This window comes from Myiozetetes cayanensis, unplaced genomic scaffold, assembly GCF_022539395.1.
Source record: "Myiozetetes cayanensis isolate MyiCay16 unplaced genomic scaffold, myiCay2020 scf9, whole genome shotgun sequence".
Taxonomy (NCBI): Eukaryota; Metazoa; Chordata; class Aves; order Passeriformes; family Tyrannidae; genus Myiozetetes; species Myiozetetes cayanensis.
In genome coordinates this window covers 7,497,128-7,520,924 of record NW_026088185.1, presented here as the reverse complement: position 1 = coordinate 7,520,924, position 23,797 = coordinate 7,497,128, and the positions used below count along the sequence as shown (strand labels likewise).

Genomic DNA, 23,797 nt, shown 5'->3' with positions numbered 1-23,797 from the left:
CCTCATACTTGGCCAGCAGGAGGCTTGTTTATGTTCTTTTATAGGATGAGTGATCACCACCTACTTTTAAAGTGCAGTCTTATTATCTCTTTCCTTAGGTAGGGCACGTGATACTTTAGCTTTACCCTTGATTTCATAAACTGGTGAGAAAGTCTGTACTTCAAGTCTCTGCAGGAAATGTAAACCCAGTAAAGAGGACAATTTCCTGCATTTAGCATATTGCAATACACATGGTGGGCTGAGAACCTGAATTCCTCCTCTTGCTTATTGATTAAGGAGATTCCTTATTGTAACAATTATATCAGAGATCACAGAAAAACATTTTCTTCTGAAATTGAACAAGGAGTTTAATTAAAATAAGAACAAGTCTTCTAAAATAACAGCAGAACACCAGAGCACACATCTCTGGAATGTAAACTTATTTACCTACTTTTTCTGCTCAGTCATAACAGCATTTCCACAGCTATCACAAGAAAAAATATTAACAAATGGAAAGCCTGCTACTAAGTTACTTCTCTCTGGTAGAACATGACAAGAAGTCCTTCTGGTTTTAGTAAAGAGTAAGACCCAAACTAAATACTAAGGCCACGGTGAAACAAATATGCAAAATCCTTTAGTAATTTAGATGTGAAAATGCAGATCATCCACAAGCTGTAGTGACATTTCAGGGAGAGGAGAACATCTGAACTATCACTATGGTGGCCTTCAGACAGAAGCACCTAGGGAACTGAGAGGAAAGAAATAAACCAGCACCTGTTCCCTACCAAGGTGTGACATGAGACATAAGCACCAGGGAGCCACAATCTGAAATAGAAATGCACACAACAGCTTTGATGGGGGAAGGTTTTCGGCTGGGAGAAGTATTTGAGGACTGGTTAGCTGAGACCAGCTTTTCAGAGGACTTCTTTCTCTGTACCCTGAATGGCACGGGACTTGTCCTGACAGATGGCAAAGCTTCAAGGGACAGTAGCTCTGGCATGATCATCTCTGATGCTGTCACACTTTTGGGTTAGGAGCTTGCAGCTGAGAAAAGGAAGAAGTGTAGGTGGAAGGGAAGCAGCTCAGCCATCACTGGGCTCTGCAGTTGTAAGAGTCAGGAGGCCAAACAAAAGTGCTCACAGGGTTTATCAAATTGTTCTCCAAGCCTTTGGGTGAGACGTGGCCAAAGGGTTGTGCTCCTGTGACACAAGACACCGGGCACAGACCCCAGTTCAGATGCAGTGTACAAGATCCTCTTTGTACTACAAGTCATGCTGACTGCTTAGCAGAAAGAGTGGCCACGCCACAGGGGCATAGCTGGATCCAGGAGGGTGCTCAACAGTTACCACTACCATTTAGTTCCCATTTACAGAGCTCAGAGTACTGTGCAGCCTTAATCCTGGCAGATTTGAAGTAACCATTTCAATTGGCTCTGCTTTGGAAAAAACAAAAATCAGTAAATTAGGATTTACTCATTTTGCTAATATCAAGGTGCTTTTATTTAGTGGCAAGAAAAATCAGAGGTTCAATCCCAACAAAAGTTTCAGTGAATTCAGCTTTCTAAAGCTCAAGATGCAGCTGAAAATCTGACAGAAGCTGGCTGTGCCTTGTTTAATCACCTACAAATGCATTAAGTAGAGGCAGTGGTAGATGCCTATACAGACTCAGTGACGAAGCGTAGATACTACTTATAATTTTCTAATTTTCTTTTCCCAGTCTTGCAATTCTTCACCTCGAGCATCAAATACCAGAGCCATGATGTGTTAACACCACCTTTCCTGTGGGGCTGTGCTCTACCAATCCACACGAGGTTTCCAAGAAATTCAGCCCACTAGAGACACCCATAAGGTAAAATTGAATGGAAACCGCTGTATTCCTTTCAGTTGGATCCATGCAATTTTTAAATCTACTTTCAAAAATTCACAAATATACCCAAGGGAAATAAGCTAACAATGTGGATTGCTGCCTGAAATAATTATACAGATAGCTCAGGGCATTTAGTGTAGTGATGAAAGGAAAGAAACAAGAAAAAGATTAGCAGGCTTCACAGCAATAACATGGTTTAGTAAATCCCGCACTTCCCCTTCCACAACAGAAAGCTTGACATCATCCAGATTTATAAATACCACACTATATATGTTGGTTTTCCTAGTTCAGGAGTCCCTACTGAGAAGTTCAATATTGTACAGGAAATGTGCCTATAGTAGAGGGCTAGCTACCACTCTCATTTTGGCATACCTACAGATTTCTGACTCAATCATTATTGCACTACACAGCTTTGTAAGAAGTGGTTTTACTGCAAATAAGACTACCTGCTCATGAAAAGGCATGTACATTCAAGTGCAGTACAGTGAGGCAATTAAAGTTTTGGTTTACCAGTGTACCAGGCTAGATCAATTCCTGCTGAGGAGGAACACACAGATAGGTAATGGACTTCAGGATGTCTCAAAGCCAGAGAGTTGTGAGCTGAACTGTCTAAATACATAGCAAGACTCAAAATCCTGACAAGCTTTCTCTGATTGAACTCCAGCAGAATTTAAAGGGAACTCAGGCACCAGCTGTAGGCAGCCATAGTTTGATGAAGATCTGAAATATAGGCCTTTGGGGTTTTTTAATATTTCCTTTAAATTAAATATTCATATGATGGTAGTTACACTTAAAAAATACAGTGGCAAGTTTTAACATGTGCAGTGCAATGGTATTTCACTATCTTCAAATAGCTACCAGGATGAGATATCAGAGACATTAGTCCTGACTGTATTATTCTTCCACTGAAACTACACCTACAGTATTTCAGCATTACAACAGTTTGCACTTGCGTCATCTTTTCCCTTTTTAAAAAACCCCAACACGACTTGACCAGTGTTTCTACAAGAAACTCTTGCTCAATTAAAATGCTATATCCAAACAGATATATGCTACACCCTGTTTTGTCATGAAAGCACTTAATTCCAGACAATGAACACATGTGGGTGTCTGCTCATGACTCGGAATTCCTGTTTTCAATATATGTTTCAAAGATACTTTCCATATAGTCAAGGTCAGTGGGGAGGAAGCAGGAAAAATTGAATTGTTAAAATTTCACAGAAGGATTAAGAAAGTTATTTACAAGGAGTTTCTTTCAATGCTAATCTTAGTAGTATTCAAATCCATATTTCCTGTAGGTTTTTGTTTGTTAAGGCTTGAAATCTTGGAATCCATGAGAGACAGACTCATTGAGTAGAAACTGCAGTGCGAACATTAAAGCAATAAAAATTAATCTGGAAGGTTTCCTCCAGTTAAGTTAAGAAGATGCCGGCAAACATTACTAATACTAAATGTGCCAAATTACACCTATGGTCACTTGCTGGTGTCATCTCACACCTATTTTTTTGGTTTGTTACACTTCATGTAAATCTCCATAGAAACCCTGGCTGTTTGGGGTCCATGTGTCAGGGGATCCTCCTACCCAGTTGCACAGCACCCCTTCCAAAAAGAAAATATAACAACAGAGGTGATCTTTAAAGTGACCTACAGCATACCCAAATATTCTTATTTATCTATATTATGATGATTTTAATAACACTGTCTACTTGAAAAAAGTCAGGTAAGACAGTTCGAATCATACTACAAGCCCCTACTAATAAAAATAGTGCTCAATTATTTTTGAGCATTATTATATTAGTACACAATAGCATTCTTATGCAAAACCAAGAACTTTACTGGAAGGACAACACACTTGCCAGATGGATATAGCTATTTTACATATGGGGAAACAAAGCCACTGAAAGCCAAAAATGCTACCCCTAAGGGGTTTTGCCTCAAGTTTGAGTCAGAGAGTCAGCTGAACAACTTGACTACTGCTTCAAATGCTGATCATTGCTCCACTTCACCTTTTGTTCTCCCTTCTACATTTCTAGTGTTTATTCAGCTGCATGCCCATTTACCTTTAAACAATGCACACTTGGGTTGAGAAATGAACACAATGTTTAGCAAAATACAGTTAGGGCCTCTAAGCACCATCACTACACACACAATCAGAGTGGTAACAGTCCTAAGGCTGGCTACAGGATGGATGGGAAGGAATGCTTTCAAGAGGAAAATTTTAGGGAAATAAAGATCATTGCATATTAACCTGATTTCTATTTTGCAAAAATGATGTACAACCTCACCACTGTGAAGCATGTGTGTCATCATCATCATCACGCTTCTTTTTTCTCCAGGTTAAGCAAGTGTATTTATTAGAGATTAAGATTGAAACGCTAAAAAAGAACACAAAAGGAACCACAATTAGAAAAATCCCTTTTCAGACAATACAAAAATAGCGAAGTAGATACTAGAACAACTGAAATACTTTATTACTGCAAAGGGAAAATTTACTGCTGAGATCTGACAGATACTGTAACATACACAAACCTGAATGTTGATGAAAGACCAAATGGGCTCCTAAAATTTGAATCTTGCCTTTGCTCCTGGACTGCTCGAAACACCTATTCCGACCATCATTCTCTTTAGCTTTTTGTCCATATTGAGAAAGAATATTTGCAACTCATGGAAGAAATACTGATGTCATGTTTTAATGTATAACAGCTCCTTGGATAGTCTGCATCTCACTGCGAGACATGACTTGCTTTACAGCACACTGGAATTAAACACACCTCATAACACCCGTTACTTTGGCTTAGTTTCAAGAGGTTCTCCACGTCCCACCCAGCTGGCAGAGTATGAAGCCAAGCCAATGTTTAGGCAAGTAGAGGTAGCTATGGGAGCAAGATCTGGTTTGGAAAGAAGCTGTATCAAACAGGTCCAGGGGAGTACCACAAAGAGGATCAGGGGACGGAGCATTTTACCTATGAGGACAGGTAGATCTGGAGTTGTTTAGCCTAGAGAAGAGAAAGCTCCAGTGACAACCTATAGCAGCCTGCCACTACTTATGGGGAGCCTACAGAAAAGATGGGGAGGAATCTTTATCAGGGAGTGTAGTAATAGGATGAGAGGTGACAGTTTTAAATTGAAAAACAGTAGTTTTAGATTAGATATTGGGAAGAAATTCATTACTGTGAAGGCAGTGAGGCCCTGGCACAGGTTGCCTAGGCAAGCTGTGGCTGCCCTATCCCTGGAAGTGTTAAAGGTCGGGTTGGATAGGGCTCTGAGCAACCTGGTCTAGTGGAAGGTGTCCTACCCCAAGGCAGAGGGGTTGGGACTAGATGCTCACAAACAATTCTATGATTCAATATTCAACCAATACTATCTTTCCATAATATGAGCTAGAACCTAATTTTACATACATCTTTCTCAACAGGAACTTTTTGAATGGCAACATAGTTCTTTTACTCTTAATTTTGGTAATTTAATCAGGATAACTCTGTATAGCTGCCTTCTTGATAATTACTCACTACCTTGCACAACATTAGGTTTTCGCCACATGGAAAACACCGTGTTTACCTTGGTGGACTCAGCAGTATAACCACACTGCTCGAAAACAAATCCATTCATGCAAATGCAGATCCCTCTGAGTCACTACACAAGTCCCACATCAGCACACAACCTTCTGCAGTTTGAGAACCTCACTAAACCTATCAACACTTGTATCTCTTTAGACTGATGAAACAGGAAGTTTCAAGACAGCAGCAGGCTTTGCTGTCCCCTAGCTATAATCTGCTGAAATTGGGAATTCCCTTCAGAATTTTGTTTCCCCTCTTGGGAAATGGCCATGGCACAAAGACCATAGTTTTAGCATTTATTCAGAAATATGATTACCCATTTGAGAAAAAAAATATGCAGTACACAAAGCAATGTAAAGATACCTGTTATTGGCAAAACTGCAGAAGAACAAATCTTCAAATAAGTGAAAAAGTCTGATTAAAAAAAACCACTTTAATTACAGTATGGTTTGTTCAGTTTTCTTTTGAAGATGCCTAACATATGGTATGATTTACACAACACTGGCAGTGAACTCAAGATAGAAGACTCAAATCTCACTGCAGAAGTAGGCAAAACACTAGGAAACAAGACTGTCCTTACCAGCTGAGTACGGCCATTTGAGTTTGCATGTATAACTAATTCAGATGGCTAAACATTCTTTTAATGAAATGTATTTTTATATTTTCATATGTACGGCTTGTACTCGTAGCTGATGACAGCAATCCTCTCTTTCCAGAAGTGCACTTACACTCCTGGCTCCAACTAACTCAAGAAAAAAAAAAAAAAAAAAGAAGCCTGTACACAAAGGAAATGGCACTTCACAAATTGTAGTCTTCAAACTATGCAGATACAGACTCTGGCTGTACCTCTCTCCCTCAAGGGCTTGTGCAGGTCCCCTTCCAAGGTGCCCCAGGGTTCAGACACCCATAGCTATGCCAGGGATCAAGGCGGTGGGCAGCAAAGGGAGGCACGACAAACAGGCTGGGCGAGACCCCTCAGCTGTCTGTTTTCTTTCTAAGGCCTCAAGGAAAGAAGCTACAAATGGGGCCATATACTACAAAATACAACAACCTTCAATGATATCACACCTTCCACATCACTCAGTGCCCTGCACCTCCCAGTACTGTGACTGCTCCGTGTGTTGAGATACAGCATTAGGTTATCTCCCTCTCAGTAAAAGCACTTTAAAAAACAGCACCGGAGGGTTCGTAAAGCAAAGCTGAAAAAAAAAAAAATACCACAAGAGTTTAACTGAGAACCTCTTGTTCAGTTCTCAGGAGCTCAGAGAACCTAGTGGTTTCTTTTTGACAACAGATAATTTTAGTGGTGTAAGATATCTGCGCTGCCGTAGCTGTTGGAGCAGCACTTCTCAGGCTCTGGGTCATAAATAGGTCATAAACCTTCATGCAGCAGTTTGCAAAACAACTACACACAAATTAAGATGTTTTTAAAAGATATCTGTACATTCCTTGGTACGGAAAAAACTAAACAAAATCAGCACTGGAAAAATGATAATAATTCAAAAGCTTTGCCTCATTATTTTGATTGCGAATGATAACTACTGTGGTAGCACTCCACAATGCATTTGTGATTCATTTTTTCCCCCCAGAGAGGTTAGGCAATTCTCAGATTTTTTCCAACAAGTTTAGGAGGCCTTAAAAAAACCTTGGAAAACACTGTTCTAGATGGCCTCACCATCAAGGTTCTCTGAAAATCTGACTTGCAGATTCTCACCAGTCAGATGCTAGGGATCTTGAACTAGAGGAGAGAAGAGGAAAATGGAGATAGTGAGATTTTCACTCATGTTGGTTTTAGAATCAATGATACAAACAATACAAAAGAGAACTTTCTATTCTGTGTTCAAAGCATTGAGAGCTGTGATAAACACGTGTCATTAAGAATCAGGAATTATGAAAGAGTCAAAGAACATCAGAAAAGAAGGGATATATGGTTTGTATTTTAAAATAGTACCTTCACAGTACCTACCATTTTCATATTTTGGCAATATTTACATTACTAGACACTTAAGGTGGGGTGGAAAAGCCCATCCAAAAGGGCCATGTGCACAGAAAAGCAGCAACACAGCAGCTGGTTGCCTACCACAAGACAGCATATCAACACAAACCTTGGCCTCATTTTTAATTAAAGACAAAATCCTAAAAGCACTTAAAAGGAAATCTGGGTGGCATTTAGGAGCTGACCTAAGGTATACAGTCCTCAGAACTGCTGTCCAGTCTTTTACATACCTAAAATTTGTGGGTGTCTGAGTGATGCCACTGAAGTTGTGCTGCCCACACCCAGGTTTGTTCAACAGCCTGCTGCCCATTTCAGCCCCAACCCAGCTCTGATTCAGGACTCTCCAATTTGGCAAGAGCTTCAGTGCACTCTAACCCAGAACACAAGCTCAAACAACACACAACACGCACCAGTCTCAGGGAGAAATTCCTGCTGCAAACATCACCCTCCTCTTCAAATTCATGCACTGTTTTGCAAATAAATCAGTAAGTCAGTATTTAGAGGACTCACCAGGACTCAAAGACCTGCTGTAATTTCCTTACCAGACTGAGGGAACCCAGACATGTTCTCTCTTTCTCTCTCCCAGCAGAATCCTGCAATCCTGAAACTGCAGGCTGCTTCAGAGTATTACAGAGGGAGGATGTACTTTCTCCCACAGTGAAGATTCCACTTCATCCAGACCAGGAATGAAAGCATAATTATGCCCAAACACTTCTACTAGGAAGATGCCTGCGCTTTGATTTCTGCTGCATGTATGTCAGACATCACAACGTCTTCATATTAAGCACAAAATCCTTGGACTCTGATGATGGACAGCCTGAGGGGCCAAGCTACAGTGAATAAGCAAACTGTTTCCTTGGATCTCAAATCTGTTTCTTCAGGAGAGATAGGGGAAAGCCCTTCCCACTCTACAGGAGCCTCTTGACCAGAGCAATTTCAGGGACAGTGCAAGACGTGAACTTGGTGGCCACAAACTGACAAAACAATTGAGATTTGGTTTTACCTTTGTCCTTTTGTAGCCACGAGGTGCTTTCTTCCCCACTGGCATTTCACCTCACCTTAGCCAGCTCTAAAATCACTTTTTTTCACCTTATGAAGACAAGAGAAGAGCACTGTATTACTCACAACATGGTATTGCTCCCACCAATAGACCAACTTCCAATGCTAAATTTCTGCATACAATCTTAGCTATTCATGTCATCCCAATTGTCTCCCAGTGAAAACAAACTAACTCATGTTTGCTTCTGGTATAAACCAATCATACTAAAAATTGTTTCATCTGAAAATTTTTGAAACATACCATAAAAGGCTATCTGGAAGTGCAGAAATAATGATTTTCAAAATAAATATTATTAGCATTATACTCATGCATAGTGCTCCTCCTCCCCTGCTGCCATGGGAATTGCACTGAGTGAGGGATATGCCAGTTTGCAGCTAACCTTCCCATCACAAGGGCCCTTACCTGCAACATGCTGAAAGGCTGAGATCCAGGAAAAAATCTGTTTTACAGAAGAAAAATAAAAACTCATCTCAGCCTGGGATTTGTCATAGGAGGGTGGAGAGGAATAGAAGGATCCAATCCAATACCACTTTTTGTGCATCCTGAAGGAAGACAATGAGTCCATAACATGTGTGGGATTGCCATCCTCCTTGTGATATCCAACAATACAATTACAGTCAATTGTACAACTGCTTCAGATTTGTTGGCATCTTATTGCCTAGCCAAGAAAAAAGCTGACATTACTTCTGAAAATGTTTGCTTTCTTATACAAATAATATAAAAGAAAAGGAGTTTCAGAGAGTAACATAAATCAAGAGGTCCTCTTGGTACCATCAGGGTTAAAACCTGTAACTTTAATGTATAATATTTCAAGTATTATCAAGCAGAGATAATCAGACTTTGGTTTAATTGCTCCCTTTGTGAAAATACTTTATTAAATTAATTAACCAAGTTACCTTCTCAGAGCACAATCCATTACTAATTCTAAAATTATTGATCTTTTCATTTGGAAGCCATTGTTCAGCATCAAACTGTATTTTGCAATTAGCATGTACTAGCAGACTTAATAAAACTCAAGGACTCCTCTAAGAACCTTACAGACTGCAGAATGAAAATACTCCCAAGTATGCTCAGAAATCACCATCGTGCACAGTCATCTTCATCCTAGGCAGGGAAGGCAGTAAGAACTTAAGTACCTATTGACAGTATAAATCCCAAGGGAGCTTCCTGTGAAAAAACTCTCTTTTCTCTTGTCCAGTCAACACTGACCTACACACTCATCAAGCTGCATCACCAAGGGTCTCCATTTTGCCCTCCAAGCTGTACCTTGCAGGAACATATATAAAAAACTGCAGTATTCACCTAATCACACTGTCATTGTGTTCCTTTCTCACACTCTGCTTTGGAAACCACTAATCATGAAGCCTTCAAGTTCTGTGCAAACAAAAAGTAAGCATTATCTATTGTCAGGGAAGCTGTTGTGTAAGAGAAAAGCACCCACAGACTACAGTGAGTGGAAAAGCCTGGTAAATTGTAATACTAGCATTCCTGACCATTTACATAACCACAAACAAAAAAAGGAAACCTGACTCTGAAGTAATTCAGGAAAAGTAAAACTTAAGTTTGCATCATGTCATTTAGCAGGTGGATAGTTTAAATCATTCTTTTATTTCAAAAGCTGAAAACTCCTGAAAAACAGTGGCTGGACCAGGAATACAAGGCAAAACCTATTTACAACCATGCTCCACATACGCAAATTTTCATTATCAAAAGGAAATTTCATTTACACTAAATAATAATTATCTCAAGGCCCACAGAGTTTCTCTCCTTCTCCCGGCTCTTCTAAACTACTGCATTTGCCCTCACTTCTTTCATGCTTCCTTCATTTCTCCACACATGCCCTTTCCATAAACAATGACAGACTGGCATTCAGGTGGAATTGAGGCCTTTCATTTCATTTTTTCCTACCTTAATTTTGTCAGTGTGTAAGTTTGCATGGTGGCTGTAGGACCCCAAGTGGCATTGGCCTTCACTTCTACACGATGCACAGACTTCTTTCTCCTTAGAAGGAATGCTTCCTTTCCACAAAAATCTCACCATAATATACAAATATTTTCTCTTGAGAGCAAATGCCATCAAGTTTTCTCAGGAATTTCTCATTGAATCACTTAGTGCAAAACTGCAAATATGACATCAAGAAGTGAAGCAATAAAAAAGGCATGCATCAAAACAACATACATGTTGTTCAAAGGTAACAGATAATAAAGAAGAAAATTCCTGATGTCCCAGCTTGACAGAACCTCTTACTTTGATCTTGCTATGAACCGGTATAGAAGATCCTCAACCCAGCAGTAGGAATGGGCATGTACCCTGCATCAGGTCTGAGCAGCAAAAAGCCTCAGGACTGAAGTCATCTAACTACAGGTCACTCGTTCTGACCTGCTCCTGCACTGCTGAGGGGTCAGTCTACCTGCACCTGCCAAAAAAAAAGCAAAGCTAGAGACTGCAGCATCAAAAGGTCACACCACCATGAAAGCAGAGACCTGAGCCCAACTCAGGGGGGAGAAAACTTCATTTTCTATAATTCCTTATTTCTCATTACTCTCCATATAGCAAGTTAATTTTTTTTTCTAGCTGATATCATGTTGAATTTGGTTGAGATATGGATCTTTACTTCAGATGGATTTATACGTCTGCATATATGATTCACCCATTACTGGAAGGGGGAAAGCCATAAGTATTTCAGCAATTGAGAACAACATAACAGCCAAACCCCCCTATCTTTTCTAAGCATGATGACCATTCTTTTAACTACATACAAGCACAGAGGTAAGAGTTGTTTACAGTATTCATAAATAGCATATTATAACATGTAACTTTAGGTGAATATTGCTGGTTTTGTCTTTTTCTCCAAACAGAGGACAGTAAGGGATGTGACCTGCACACACAACTGCTGATTTATGCTGTGCTGACTAGAAGAAACTACACTGTCAGCAAGACAATTTCTCATGATTACAGTGTTTACTAGTCTCACTGAGATCAGAAGTCCATGTTCTGAATGTAAGAAGAAAAGCTACAAACAGTTCAGATATAAGACATAGCACATGTATAGCATGTACAAAATAAATGTCTCCTTTATGCAAAAGACAGATGACACATACTCTAATTAAAGGTTAGTCAAGGAGTATAATCACCAGAGGCCAAACATGAGAGATTATAATCTTGATTACAGGTTGGTCAGACAGATCAAAGTAATAAATTGGCTCAGTGTTCCTAGAAACAACTTTGTGAACTTTTGATGAGAAGATTACTATGTCCTGAATTCCTTCTCCATTTCTTGCCTTTAATAAGCCCACACAATTTAGACACTTGCTTCTTATTCTCCTGCTTTGACCAGTGCTGAAACACCAGTGAAGTGGAATGAAATGTTACACAGTGAAGATTAACCTTGATCCATCAAACTAAAGGGTGGCTTGAACCTTTCCTTACCTATGCCTATCTGTACTCTCCCGGGCTGCAACCTGCACCCTCATCATAATATTGTGACTCAATGCAGCTGGAGAAACTCCCTCCCTCCAGGAGCTGCCCTAGGCTCTTTACCTCCTTGCCCTCCACTTCACAAGCATCATTTCAGCCTGTCCTTCCTTGCCAGTGTTCCTCACTGAACTCCTCCACTGAGAGTGAGCAACAGCTCCTTGCCCCTACTCTTCTCCTTTCAGCCCACGCAGCTGCCTCCTGCCCTTCACAGCCTCCCCAAGTGTTAACACAGCAGTGATCACCACATGCCCTGAACCATCTCTTCCAGGATCCCATCCACACAGATGTCCTCCAGAGCTTACCTGAACTGACCTAGACCATCTCTTTCTTACATCAGTCCTGCTCCGCATCCCTTTTCCTCACATCCCCAAGCACCTTCACATCCTTCACAGTGTGACACCCTGCTCCACATCCTCCTCTCCCATTTGTGATCCTCAAACAATCCCCCTCCTCAGGCTGCCCGTGCACACCTCAGCTCTTTCCATGTGAGCCCATACATCAATGCCTTTGACAATCCAACTCTAATGCCCTAGAACCACTATTCTCCTCCTCCAAACAAAGTGCCCTTCCCTTCCATTTTCCCCAACAAGCTTCTGTAAAGCCCCAGGGTTCCCCAATTCACTGTAACATCACAAGTAACTCCATTCATTTTCCTGCACCCCTTGCTGTGAGGATCATGCCCCTGTTCTCCTGCCTCCACAGCCATGGCTCATATCCAGCATCCTGCACCCCCAACAGCTGGTTCTGCAGCTGCTCTTCATCCCAGCAACTGGCCTGCCTTCGCTGCTGTACCTGTCAGAGGGTGGGGGGAAGAAGGAGGGGAGGAACGAATAAGGGAACAGGAACCATCTTCCCAGAAACCGACCTCTGAAACTCAGATGAAGAATGACCTCTGATCACCCTAGATTTTGAGAACACCTAACTGAGCTTTTTGCTCATGGTCTCTTGAAGCAAGTCTGAATAAATACGGGCATCAGAAAATAGGAAGTGTTGTATTGTCTTAATATCAGGGAGAGAAACAGCAAGCAAAAAGGGGATTGAAAACCTGTTACTGTCTTGTTTTATTGGGATGCTATGAACTACCTGTCTTTTTATCATTACAGACAGCAGTTACATAAGGATGCTCAGAGAATGAGCACTTAATGTAAAAAGAAAAAAAAGAGTTACCAATATTTATTTAAAATAAATACAGTGCAATAGTTCCCCCTACTGACAGCACAAAATCAAACTACTAATCAATATTTCCTGGATAGACCTCAAACTACTAATTCAGTGTCCTGATGTAGTACCCACACTTGCTTACCAGTACACAGTAAAAAATTGTGAAAATCAGGTGTCTTAGAAGATAATGAAGATTTGTCCAATGGAGAGAATAAAATTTGGTTGATCCATAAAATTATTTATTAAATGTGCAAAATAACAGCATGCAATCCTATGGAAAGATTATGAAGTGTGAGTGCATGCATCCTAAATGAAATGCCAATATATTCATCAGCAAAACCAGAAACATAAGTAAAATTCAGCTTTACTGTATAGCCTCCCATGCTTGCTGAAATCTAAAGGACAGATATCAGGTCTGAGCAGAGACTTCAAACTCTGACTATATTTGGGGACTGACCTTTTTGGACAAAGGGCAAGTCATTCACTCTGGTCCACAGTTCCCAACAAAAAACAGTGTAAATATTGTTATTCTGCTCTACTGTCAGTTCTTTTGAGGCAGTGGCAGCTGGGTTAAATCAGAACCAAGAATAGCCACTTAGAGAAGTCCAAATGCAATTTGGGACTAGATATGCTTCTGCTCGTAAACAGCAACCAAATCATTCCCCCAGCCTTATACACCAAGCTTTCACTTCTGAGTTGTAAAGCGAATGTGATTTTGTACTCTGGTCATTTAGTTTAAAAATAAGAGGCCAAAGAAAATCCTCTAGTATGTTTTATCCTCATCTCACTTGAAAAAAAACAACCCAAAACATAAAAGAGTAACAGAACTAAAGAGAGTCTCCTGAAATATGGATTGGACCATACAAGTCTGTAAATCAGGATTTTTTCAGACTTCTGTTATGATCCTGTCTCTCTGTATACAAATGCACCTGAAAATTTGATAAATGCTAGTAAAGACAAAGCCAAATCTCATTTCAAACACATGTACAGTGAATATAATGTCTTTTATCCAGCCAATATTCAGACATGGGCCAGCTGCTGACACCTGCATGCGATCCCCTAGAAGTTGCCTTTGTATCAAAGCTTCTCACCTCACATTCAATTCTTTCTCTGCTCTGCCTAGAAAATATAATTATGCATCAGTAGTAACACATACCTTCCACTTAACAGCATCTCCAGTACCTGGCTTTTTCCCTTGAACAAGGATGCACGTTCCTCCCAGTGCTGAGACAGTGTAACATTGCTTGGTTGGCTCCCTGGCAGGTTCTGAGAGCATGTTTCTTACCCCAGGTTTGCACAGAATGGCACCGAAATGCTTTGCTCACAGCTGGGGTTTCCAGTAAAGACAAAATATGACAAATAAAACAATAGTCAAAAGTATTTGCTTTAGGGCAGATTTCAGCTGCTTCACATCACACCAGAGCCATGATCCTACCTTCTTAAAGTCTGTGCTGGGGAAAGATGGGTGGGAAATGGTGAAAATGTAGCATTTTACACTCACACTGGTTTTAGCAATATTGCACCTGCTATTATAGAAATCCTCTTTCTAATAATTTACTTCTTAAGGGAAAAGATACTTGGAACATCTCTGTTGCCATTTACAGATATGGTATTGGACCATTAACCTCTCAGAACAGGGATCAAATCTTTTACATTGGACAGATTCCAGCTATTACCTGGAATGCAGAATACTGTAGAAAGATGCTTTCTATAACTGCTTGGAAGGAGATTGTAGTAGTGGGGGTCAACCCCTTCTCCCAGGCAACCAATGACAGGATAAGTGTGTGACAGTGACAGTCACACTCTTAAGTGGGCCAAGGAGGTTCAGGTTGGTCATCAGGTAGAATTTCTTCATAGAGGGAGTGGTTAACCATTGAAACAGACTACCCAGGGAAGCGGTGGAGTCAGCATCCCTGGAGATGTTCAAGAAGCATAGCGCTCTGGTTAAGTTGATAAGGCAGTGTTCAGTAAAAGGTTGGACTCGATCTTGGAGGTCTTTTCCCAACCTCTATGATTGCCCAGGCTCTGCCGCACAGTACGAATTAGAAAGATCTGTTTATTTCTCAGCCTCCTGAAGACAAACAGCTCCCTCCCTACTCTGACTCTAGCCCAGGTGACTGTCACGACTCGGGTCCCCGCATGTCTCCCAGCACCCGAAGCAGGACCGTGCCGGACTCGGCGCTCCGCCCTCGGTTTGCAGAGCCCGGCAGAGCCCGGGGCCCCGCGGGGCTGACGCACAGGAAGGCCCTGAAGGCGGGCACAGCACTTAAAGTCGGCGGCGGCGGGATCGGGGAGCCGCCAGCGGCAGCAGCAGCAGCAGCAACGCTCGGTCGGACTCACGGGAAAGGCAAGTGGGGCGCCGGGAAGGGGAGGATGGATGGATGGATGAGTGTGGGTGGGTGGATGGATGGAGCGGAGCGCCGAGCGGGATGGGGGCGCACGGAGCGCTGGACACAGGCGGGAGCGCCCGAAGGTGGCTCCAGGGCAAAGCCGGGGGTCGGGCGAGCTCCTGGGCACGCAGAAAGCGAGACGTGCCTGCTCTGCGCTGTCCAGGGAGCAGCTGGACCCATCTCCACACCCGCCGTCACGCGTCACCCGCTCCTACCAGAGAATGGTTTGGATTGAGAGTGGACCTCAAAGGTCATCTCGTTCCACCCCGCTGCCATGGGCAGGGACACATCCCAGTGTACAGGTTGCCCAAAGCCCCATACAACCTGGCCTTTAACACTTCCAGTGATGGGCCAGCCACAACTTCCCTGGGCAACCTGTTCCAGTGCCTCAGCAACCTCACAGTAAAGAAGTTTTTCATAATATCTAATCTTAATCTACTCTCTCTTAATTTGAACCCATTCCCCCTTGTCCTGTCACTACATGTTCTTGTAAATAGCGTTGCCCCATCTTTCCTCTAAGTTCCTTCAGAGGCCATCCACAATGTGCTAAAACTTCTTCTCAGCTTTCCTTGTGACTTTTTTTTGCACTAAAGGAATATGTATTGTACTGAACACATCACAAAAATCCCAGGAGCAAATCATACCTATGTGCTTTGCATGCATTTATGCACGTGAGCATCCCTGCACCTTACCTGGAAGGCTTAAGGGGCTGCAGGCTGAACAAAATCCTGCCTTTGTTGTTGTTGTTGTTTTTCTTTAGATAAAAAAATTAAGTTTCCTTACTAATCTTTTTAGGATATCGTAGTCACCAGAATTCACTAAAATTGCAATAAAAAGTCCCACTGAAAGTTAACAGCCTTACTAATCCGATTTCTTTTTTTTTTTTTTTACTGAGTGTAAGTTCAGAAAAAAGTTACAGTTGGATTCAGTGATCTTGGAGGTCCTTTCCAACCTTAACAATTCTGTGATACTATTCTATAAGGTATTAATGCATCATGATTTGGTTCACTGTACGTACCTCCAGAAATAAGATCTGGGATTCTTTGTAACTATCGATATAGCTACACAGTGGAACACTCTGTGCCTTACTCCTGCTCAGCAATTTAAAGAAACAAAGTAAATATTCAGGTAATATTTTTTCCTCTCAGAATGGAAGAAATAAAAGAGGAGGGATGTGTCCCTGGGCACATTTCCACTGACATCATATAGTGTCCTTCATACTACACACTGAATCATCCCATCAGCCTTTGTTAATGAGAAACTAAAACCTGTCACTTTTACTTTTGCATGAGTAAGTACTCACGACTCCATTACACATCTAGAGGTATTTCATATTTTTTTTAAACTCTGATTGAGAAAAAAGCAAAAAGAAAGACCACAGCATTAAAAATATGATGTTTTCTCTATTTCAAACTGCTGACATTCTGAAACTATGATTAAGAACTGGAAATAGAAAAGCTGCTTACAAAAAGGTCAGCTTTCTACACAAATGTCCCTTTTGATGAAATCTTATCTTTTTTTTTTTTCAGGAAAAGTTTCTGTCAAAAATGTTCAAACAGATCTGTAATTTGTTGACCTACTGCAATGCAATCATTAGCCCCTGACTGGATTTTGTGTCTTTTGGTTAAGTTCTGATGAAAGGGAAGATCACCTCTGGTATGGGAATAGTGTCATCAAGGACTGAGATCCCAGGGCACAGGCCTCAGGGCATTCCCCTTTTCTTCTCATCCAGGGTGGCCTGTTCTCAACCCTACCACTGACTTTGTATCCACAAGCAGGATTACAGCCTGGGCTTGCCCTGAGGCCATGGTTTATCAGTCTATCCTGCTCTGACAGCATCACAATCAAAGTGGTGTTTTCAACAGTGGGATAAATGATGATGGGGTGTGATCAGAAAGGTAATGTTCTCATGAGTAGACAGAGTACTCAGGCTGAGGTGTCCTCATAGAGAGCCTTGCTCACCCAAAATAGTCTCTTTACACCATGGAGAGGAGCAGATATTCATTCAGCTCACCTAAAATCTGGAACAACCAAACTTCTATCTCCAGGATCTCAGTAAACAGGCAAAACTTACTTGGAATAGTTTTTTTCACTAAGAACTTCAGAGCCTGTCATCAGGAAGTGCTACTTTTGCTTGACTTACAGTTTTCATATGACTCCATGCTTAGTTGTTTTTTTTTCTTTCTGTAACATCAAATATAATTCTATGGGAGAAGATGTACTAGATAAACAATTTGGGTTGTAAAGCAGTACTCTCTAAACAAAATATGTGGGGCTTTAGAAACAGCACAGTAACACACAACCACAATGGCTTTAGGAAAAACTTGAGTGGCATGAATTCACCAAGAAGGGAACAGATTAATTGCTTTCTACTACTCTTCAAAAAGAATAGTTTTGCCTGGATTTGAAGAGTGCAGTCCTAAACTACTTCTCTTGATGAGAGATACTGCGTAAATCTCACCACTTCATAAGCAACAGAAAGTATCTCAAAACATTTACATTAAGGAAGAGAATTGACAGGCCTGCCTATTCAAGTGTAAAAACCAGAACCTTTAATGGTCTTGCCCACTCTTCTCCCTCTTCCCCTTAACTGGCTAAATGTACTCAACACCACCACCTGTTTTGAAAGACAGGATAGACAGAAATGTTGAAGTATATAAAAACTACAATGAAAATAAGTGATTTATGCACTTTGGATTAGTAATTCATACTCACTTTTCAATGGCAAACATGTTTCATCTTTTCTTTTACAGTATGTCCCAATGGAGTCAAGTTCAACAACTGGAAATAAAATTTTTGGAGCAGGTGGACCAGTTCTATGATGATAACTTCCCCATGGAAATCCGGCATCTACTGGCACAATGGATAGAAAGCCAAGACTGGTAGGATTACATTTATTCTCTTTCAAATTATTTCAATTACAAACAATTATTTTGTTTTCTGGCAGGTTTTAGGGTGCTCATTTATGACCTGTGCAGACATCTGCACTCCAAGAATAGTATTCCACTAGTTATGGATTTAGCTGTTTAAACTTAAGGAATATCTGGAAGCAAGGTTTCACATTTGAACTTTCTCCTAAAAAAAATCCAATGAAAATGGTCTGGCTGTAATGATATTACAGGTTTTTCCTAAAAAAAAAATAATGCAATTTACTTTCAATGGAAGTGTTATACAATTACCTCTTGCAGCATAAAATTATTAACTTGTCCAAAACTGCACTTGAAGCTGGATAATTCTGGGGAACAAGCCAGCTACTTCCAGGAACTCTTCTTTAGAAAGTTAATTTATGCACAAATTTGGATTGAATTAATTTGATGGTTATCATAAGAAAATTCCGAACTAAATGCCAAAAAAATATTATATTAGCTATAGCTCAATTTTTCAAGATAAACCCACAGGACTATCACACAAAAACCAACCAACCAACAAAAAATTTGCACAGGAAAATAATCTTTCATTACAGATTATAGCTCAGTATTTATGGGGCTGTAGGAACATGGGAAACAATAAAACCTCCTTTTTACTAGACTTAGATTTAGCAGGCATATCTCAAACAGGCATCTGCCATCTGTTGGGCAAGGAAAGAGACTATCCCAAGGACAAGGATGCCTTGCTGTCTGAACTCTATATTCCCCTCTATTGCTCCCTAATGTTATTGCCTTTCAGGTCCAAGCTGTGCCATGAACAGCAGAACCAGTAAAGCCTGGTTTTGTCTGTGTTTGTGTCCTTTGTCCCCTACATACCCTTCACCAGTAGCTTCAGAGTCTTCCTGTATCCCCAAATAGTTTGGCCAGGCAAAGTCTCATCTGGTGCCTGGTGTGAAGAGATATATCTGCTGACTGGCCATCTGGCTGTTGCCTCCTGGAGCAAGTTATTACTGCCATTTCCCTCAGTGGAGGCACTAATTTGGATTCCTCTCTTCCACCAACCTGCCAGATTTCCATGAAATTTGTAAGAACATATTATCTTTTGGACTTCAAGCCTGTTGTCAGCTTTGTCTGAAACTAGACAGCAAATTCAGTAATTATACCTGTGCGACTGAGTGAGAGGGACAGTTTGCATAAGCCCCATTTCCTCTGATATGTGAGCTAGAAGTATTTAACTATTCACTGGAGCAGAGACTAGAAAACCCTGGTTGTCTCCTCTGGCTGACTCCTCACCCTGTTTTTGTAAGTGCATATCTATGTGAGTATAAAAAAACCCAAAATCTTAAAAATCAATTGTTGGCAAACCTCTAATTATATTCAGGTCACCATATGTTTAAAACCTTTTTTTTTTTGCTGCCTAGATTTCTGAACAGATTATAATTTTCTGTACTGATAGATTGACACATTACCCAACATTTTAAACATGTGGTTCTCATTCACTGATTTTTTTTTTCAGGGAGGCTGCAGCCAACAATGAAGCAATGGCAATGATCCTTTTACAGAATTTGATAATACAGGTTGATGAACAGCTGGACCGGGTTTCACAAGAGAAGAATCTGCTCTTGATACACAATCTGAAAAGAATCAGGAAGCTGCTGCAGGTGGGTCATTACTTCAGATGACAGATTGTACTGTACACTCTTACTGTTCTCTAGAGGCTGTGCCCAACCTCTGCTGAATGCAGTCTGTTTCTGTGCACAGCTCAGAGCTGTCCTGATTCCTATAGACTCCAAGCAGCTATGGGAAGACCAAGGTTTCAACAAGATAATTCAAAATAATAACTCCACTGTTTGTTTGTGGAATGATAATTCATATTTCAATGCATGCAGCTCGGATACAAGTGCTGTGACTTCTTAGCTCTGTGTGTATCTGTGTTTCACTGAGCTCTGACAAATAAGACTGTATAGTGGTTATGGATGTTCATGTTTATTACAAATGTAACATCTTTCAGACACATACAGATATTTAACTATGGAATAAAAATACATATTTGGGGCTTAAGGCAGCACCTGAAAAAGGAATCCTTGTAAATCATTAGCATGTTTGCTGTTTTATGCTTAGCTGGGATTATTTGTTATGAATGGCTTAAAGGATTTTCTGTTAGGCTTCTGCAAAATGATATTTATTTTGATTAGCAGGTAATAATTGTTTATCTAAGGCAAGGATTCTCAGAGTTCCACTTCATTAGTCACCTACTTCCTGACATCTATCTGTCTTCTGCATAAAGCAGATATGCAACTGAGTTTAATGAAAGTTTGGGGTTTTTTCTCTTCTTTGATGGTGTTTTCCATCAGTACCTAAATGACAATTTCATTGCTTGTAAAACATTTTCTTTATTTGATATATATATATATATATATATACACACACATGCTGGTCTGGAAAATTTTACCCTGACTTTGCCAATTATTTTGTTCTCTTTGTGGCTGTGTCTTACTGCTCTTTATCCCTAACTATGGCCTCTTAAAAACGTGACAATATTTCTATCACTACCACTTTTTCATCCTATGCTATGCAAGTGGCCTCCTGTAACTTAAAAGTAAAGCCACTTTCTATTTTTTCAGCGTAGCAGCACTTTTCACAATTTCAGTACTGCTCAAACAACAAATTTACTTGACTGCTTTTGGTCTTAAGTGCAGAAAGCTTCATCCTGTAATTTCTGTCATGGTCTTGGCACACTTTACCACAGTAGGGCTGAGACAGCTGTCTCACTTTTGTAAAGGGTTCTTCCACATGTGTGGAGAGAGCATTCCAGGGCAATGGTGTATTCCATTTGTACATTGGTGTATTCCTGGCTTAAAAGATAGTGCATTTATGATTATACCATCACAATGTGCACATGCATATTGGACCAGTATATATTTACAGACAAGCTCTACAAAATTAAAGTCTCTCATTGTTCCTTCTACTCTTTGCACCATGGATTTTTCTCTAAATTTTTAACCAAAACTTGAAGCATCAGTTCTGCATGCTCTGGGAAATTGGGCACATCAGGACAAGCAATCAGGCTGTGGGTGCACACACATGAGTTCACATCATAACCAGTGTAAACATGGCCAGAATGAAAAATGCTTCCTTGAAATCCTGGCATGGTTGGAAATTATATCATGAAGTGTTTCACAAAGAGCACAAAGCAAAGGAGGCTTACTCCAGAGAGACAAAAGGAGGAGAGTTTTAAGTGATTTATGATTAAATGGTTTCTCAGGTGGCAAGGGTCTGAGTCACAATTCCAGAACAAGCCAAAATGCTAGGGCATCCCCATTACAGCTGAACAGCTTGGTTACAGTCACCACATACTAGTTACAGGAGCACCAGCACCAGAGCTGGTCTCTTCCTTCTCTAGAAAGAACAACATTCAAGTCCCTGTAGAGTAGCCTGACCCATTGTTTCATTCTATTGCTGGCTCTGAAAAGTAGGGCCCCACAAGACACAACATGCACCAACTTGTTTTCTTCATCACCCTGCAGCACTGCCAGGCTCTTCCTTAGTAGGCTTTCTCAAGCAGCCAGGTCCCTCTGCTCCCTTGGCTTGCAAAGGTCTGCAGATTTGCATTGCAAACTCCTTGAGAGGCCATATGTGGTGCTGGAATTATACTGCTTATTAAAAAAAGGATATGAAGTCTTGAGCTTTGTAGTAGAATGTTTCCAGCTGAGCAAAAAAACCCAACAGCTCTCCCCATCACTAATAATGCTGGCCTATCTCCATTACATCAAGACAGCAGATAACATGTATTTAGATAAAAAGCTACTCATTCAGTTTCAAATTACATATGTGAACCACCAGATACAGATATTGGAGTTTTTCCTGACCTTTAACACTATCACCCACAGTCTATATTCTGATTTCCAGAATAATTTATGTAGGCTGGAGTAGATCTAGGCTCTTGCAATGCTTGAGAGTTATTATTATTATTTTTGAATAAGACAAATAACTTAAACCGTCTTAAGAAATCTATGACACTAGTAATCTGGATGTTTGTGTGACATACTATGTTACAACTTTTAATTTTTAGAACATAAAAGATAAATGCATTTTCAGCCAAAGTATGGGCTGCATGTTCTTTAGAGCTGAAGTCTCCTGGCTTCAGCTGTTAAAAATACATCTTCATTGGTTAGGTAAGTACATCAGGAAAGAAATGCTATAGTAGTTGAAATCAGCTGATAGCCTATCTTTGTTATTAACTGTCAAGCATTATGAATGGACTGTAAATTGTACATGACACATAGCATAGACAGTATCTGTGTAATGCTCTTAAATTTGACTATGCAAATTATGTAATTGTGGGTCTAATTTTTTTAATGCATCACTGGTTGTCTTTTATTGCTGAATATATGTAAAGTTTGGAAATGGGCATTCAGCTGGAAGCCCTTGCAGATACCTAACTCTAAATCTTGTGATTTGAGCTAGTTTGGGACAGTTTCACAAGACAACACCAGAAGAACATGACTGATGTACATACTGGAGTGCCATGGCTCCTTTTGTCCCAGCATACCACAGAGAAAGGGAGGCTGGAAGGGTATGCCGTAAAACTAACGAGATTTTTCACTGACTGATGAAAGAAAGACTGGGTTCCTAAATAGAAGGGGAAGTTCCTTTTGTAAACATCTTTTCCTTTCTGGTGACTCTGCGAACAGTGTTGGTTTGACTTTCTCTGAAGGTTTGTTACCATGGGTCCACCTTTATCTCTGCTTCGCTCTCTAGTGCAGGCACTTCTTTGAAATTTCACAGTTCACTCCTTTTCCTTCCCCTCTCTACCACACACACAGAAATACAGGCACATGCACAGCCATGCCCACCACAAAGCTGTTCAACCTCAATACACAATCTGAGTACAATCTTTGTTCATTATTTTGAGCCAAATTATGTTACTGTATTGAGTAATACTTGACAAATGAAATCATGCTGGAAATCATCACTTATCACTACGTACACATACAATATGTTGAGCTACAGTAAAGGTTCCTAAATACTATGGCAATAGTAATAATAAAAAAGATTAAATTAGAGAACGCACAAAAGCTATTCAAAAGGAATCTGCGGTTCTTGGCAAAACACAAAATGAGGGACTAACATGTAATCAGAAATAATACTGGAGTGATAGTGAAGAGCAACCTTAGAAGAGGAAGCAACACACACTTTATAAATGGCTTGTGCAGCTGTTTGCCAGGCAGACAAGGACTCCTTAGGATCAAGATGCCTGGTGCTGCTACTGAATCTAGAGATAATTATGTCTAGGAGCTTCCAGCACTATAGCCAAATTGAGAAGGTCAAAATTGAGAATATTTTGACCTTCACCTGAATCATCTTTACATAAATATGTCAGTTGTTCCATGAAAATAACGACAGAAGTAGTGAAAGAATGGAGAATTTGCCTACCTCATAAC

The 23,797-nt window shown here is 40.5% G+C and overlaps 1 protein-coding gene across 1 annotated transcript in view; it reads left to right on the top strand.

The window, feature by feature from the left end:
- The first annotated feature begins 15,040 nt into the window (after positions 1-15,040).
- STAT4 (signal transducer and activator of transcription 4) overlaps positions 15,041-23,797 on the top strand; it is a 42,509-nt gene continuing 33,752 nt past the window's right edge. Inside the window, exons 1-3 of the mRNA XM_050339888.1 lie at positions 15,041-15,443; positions 18,240-18,368; positions 19,870-20,014. Coding sequence (XP_050195845.1) covers positions 18,241-18,368; positions 19,870-20,014 — 273 coding nt within the window. The 5' untranslated portion in view covers positions 15,041-15,443; position 18,240. The remainder of the gene's footprint in view (positions 15,444-18,239; positions 18,369-19,869; positions 20,015-23,797) is intronic.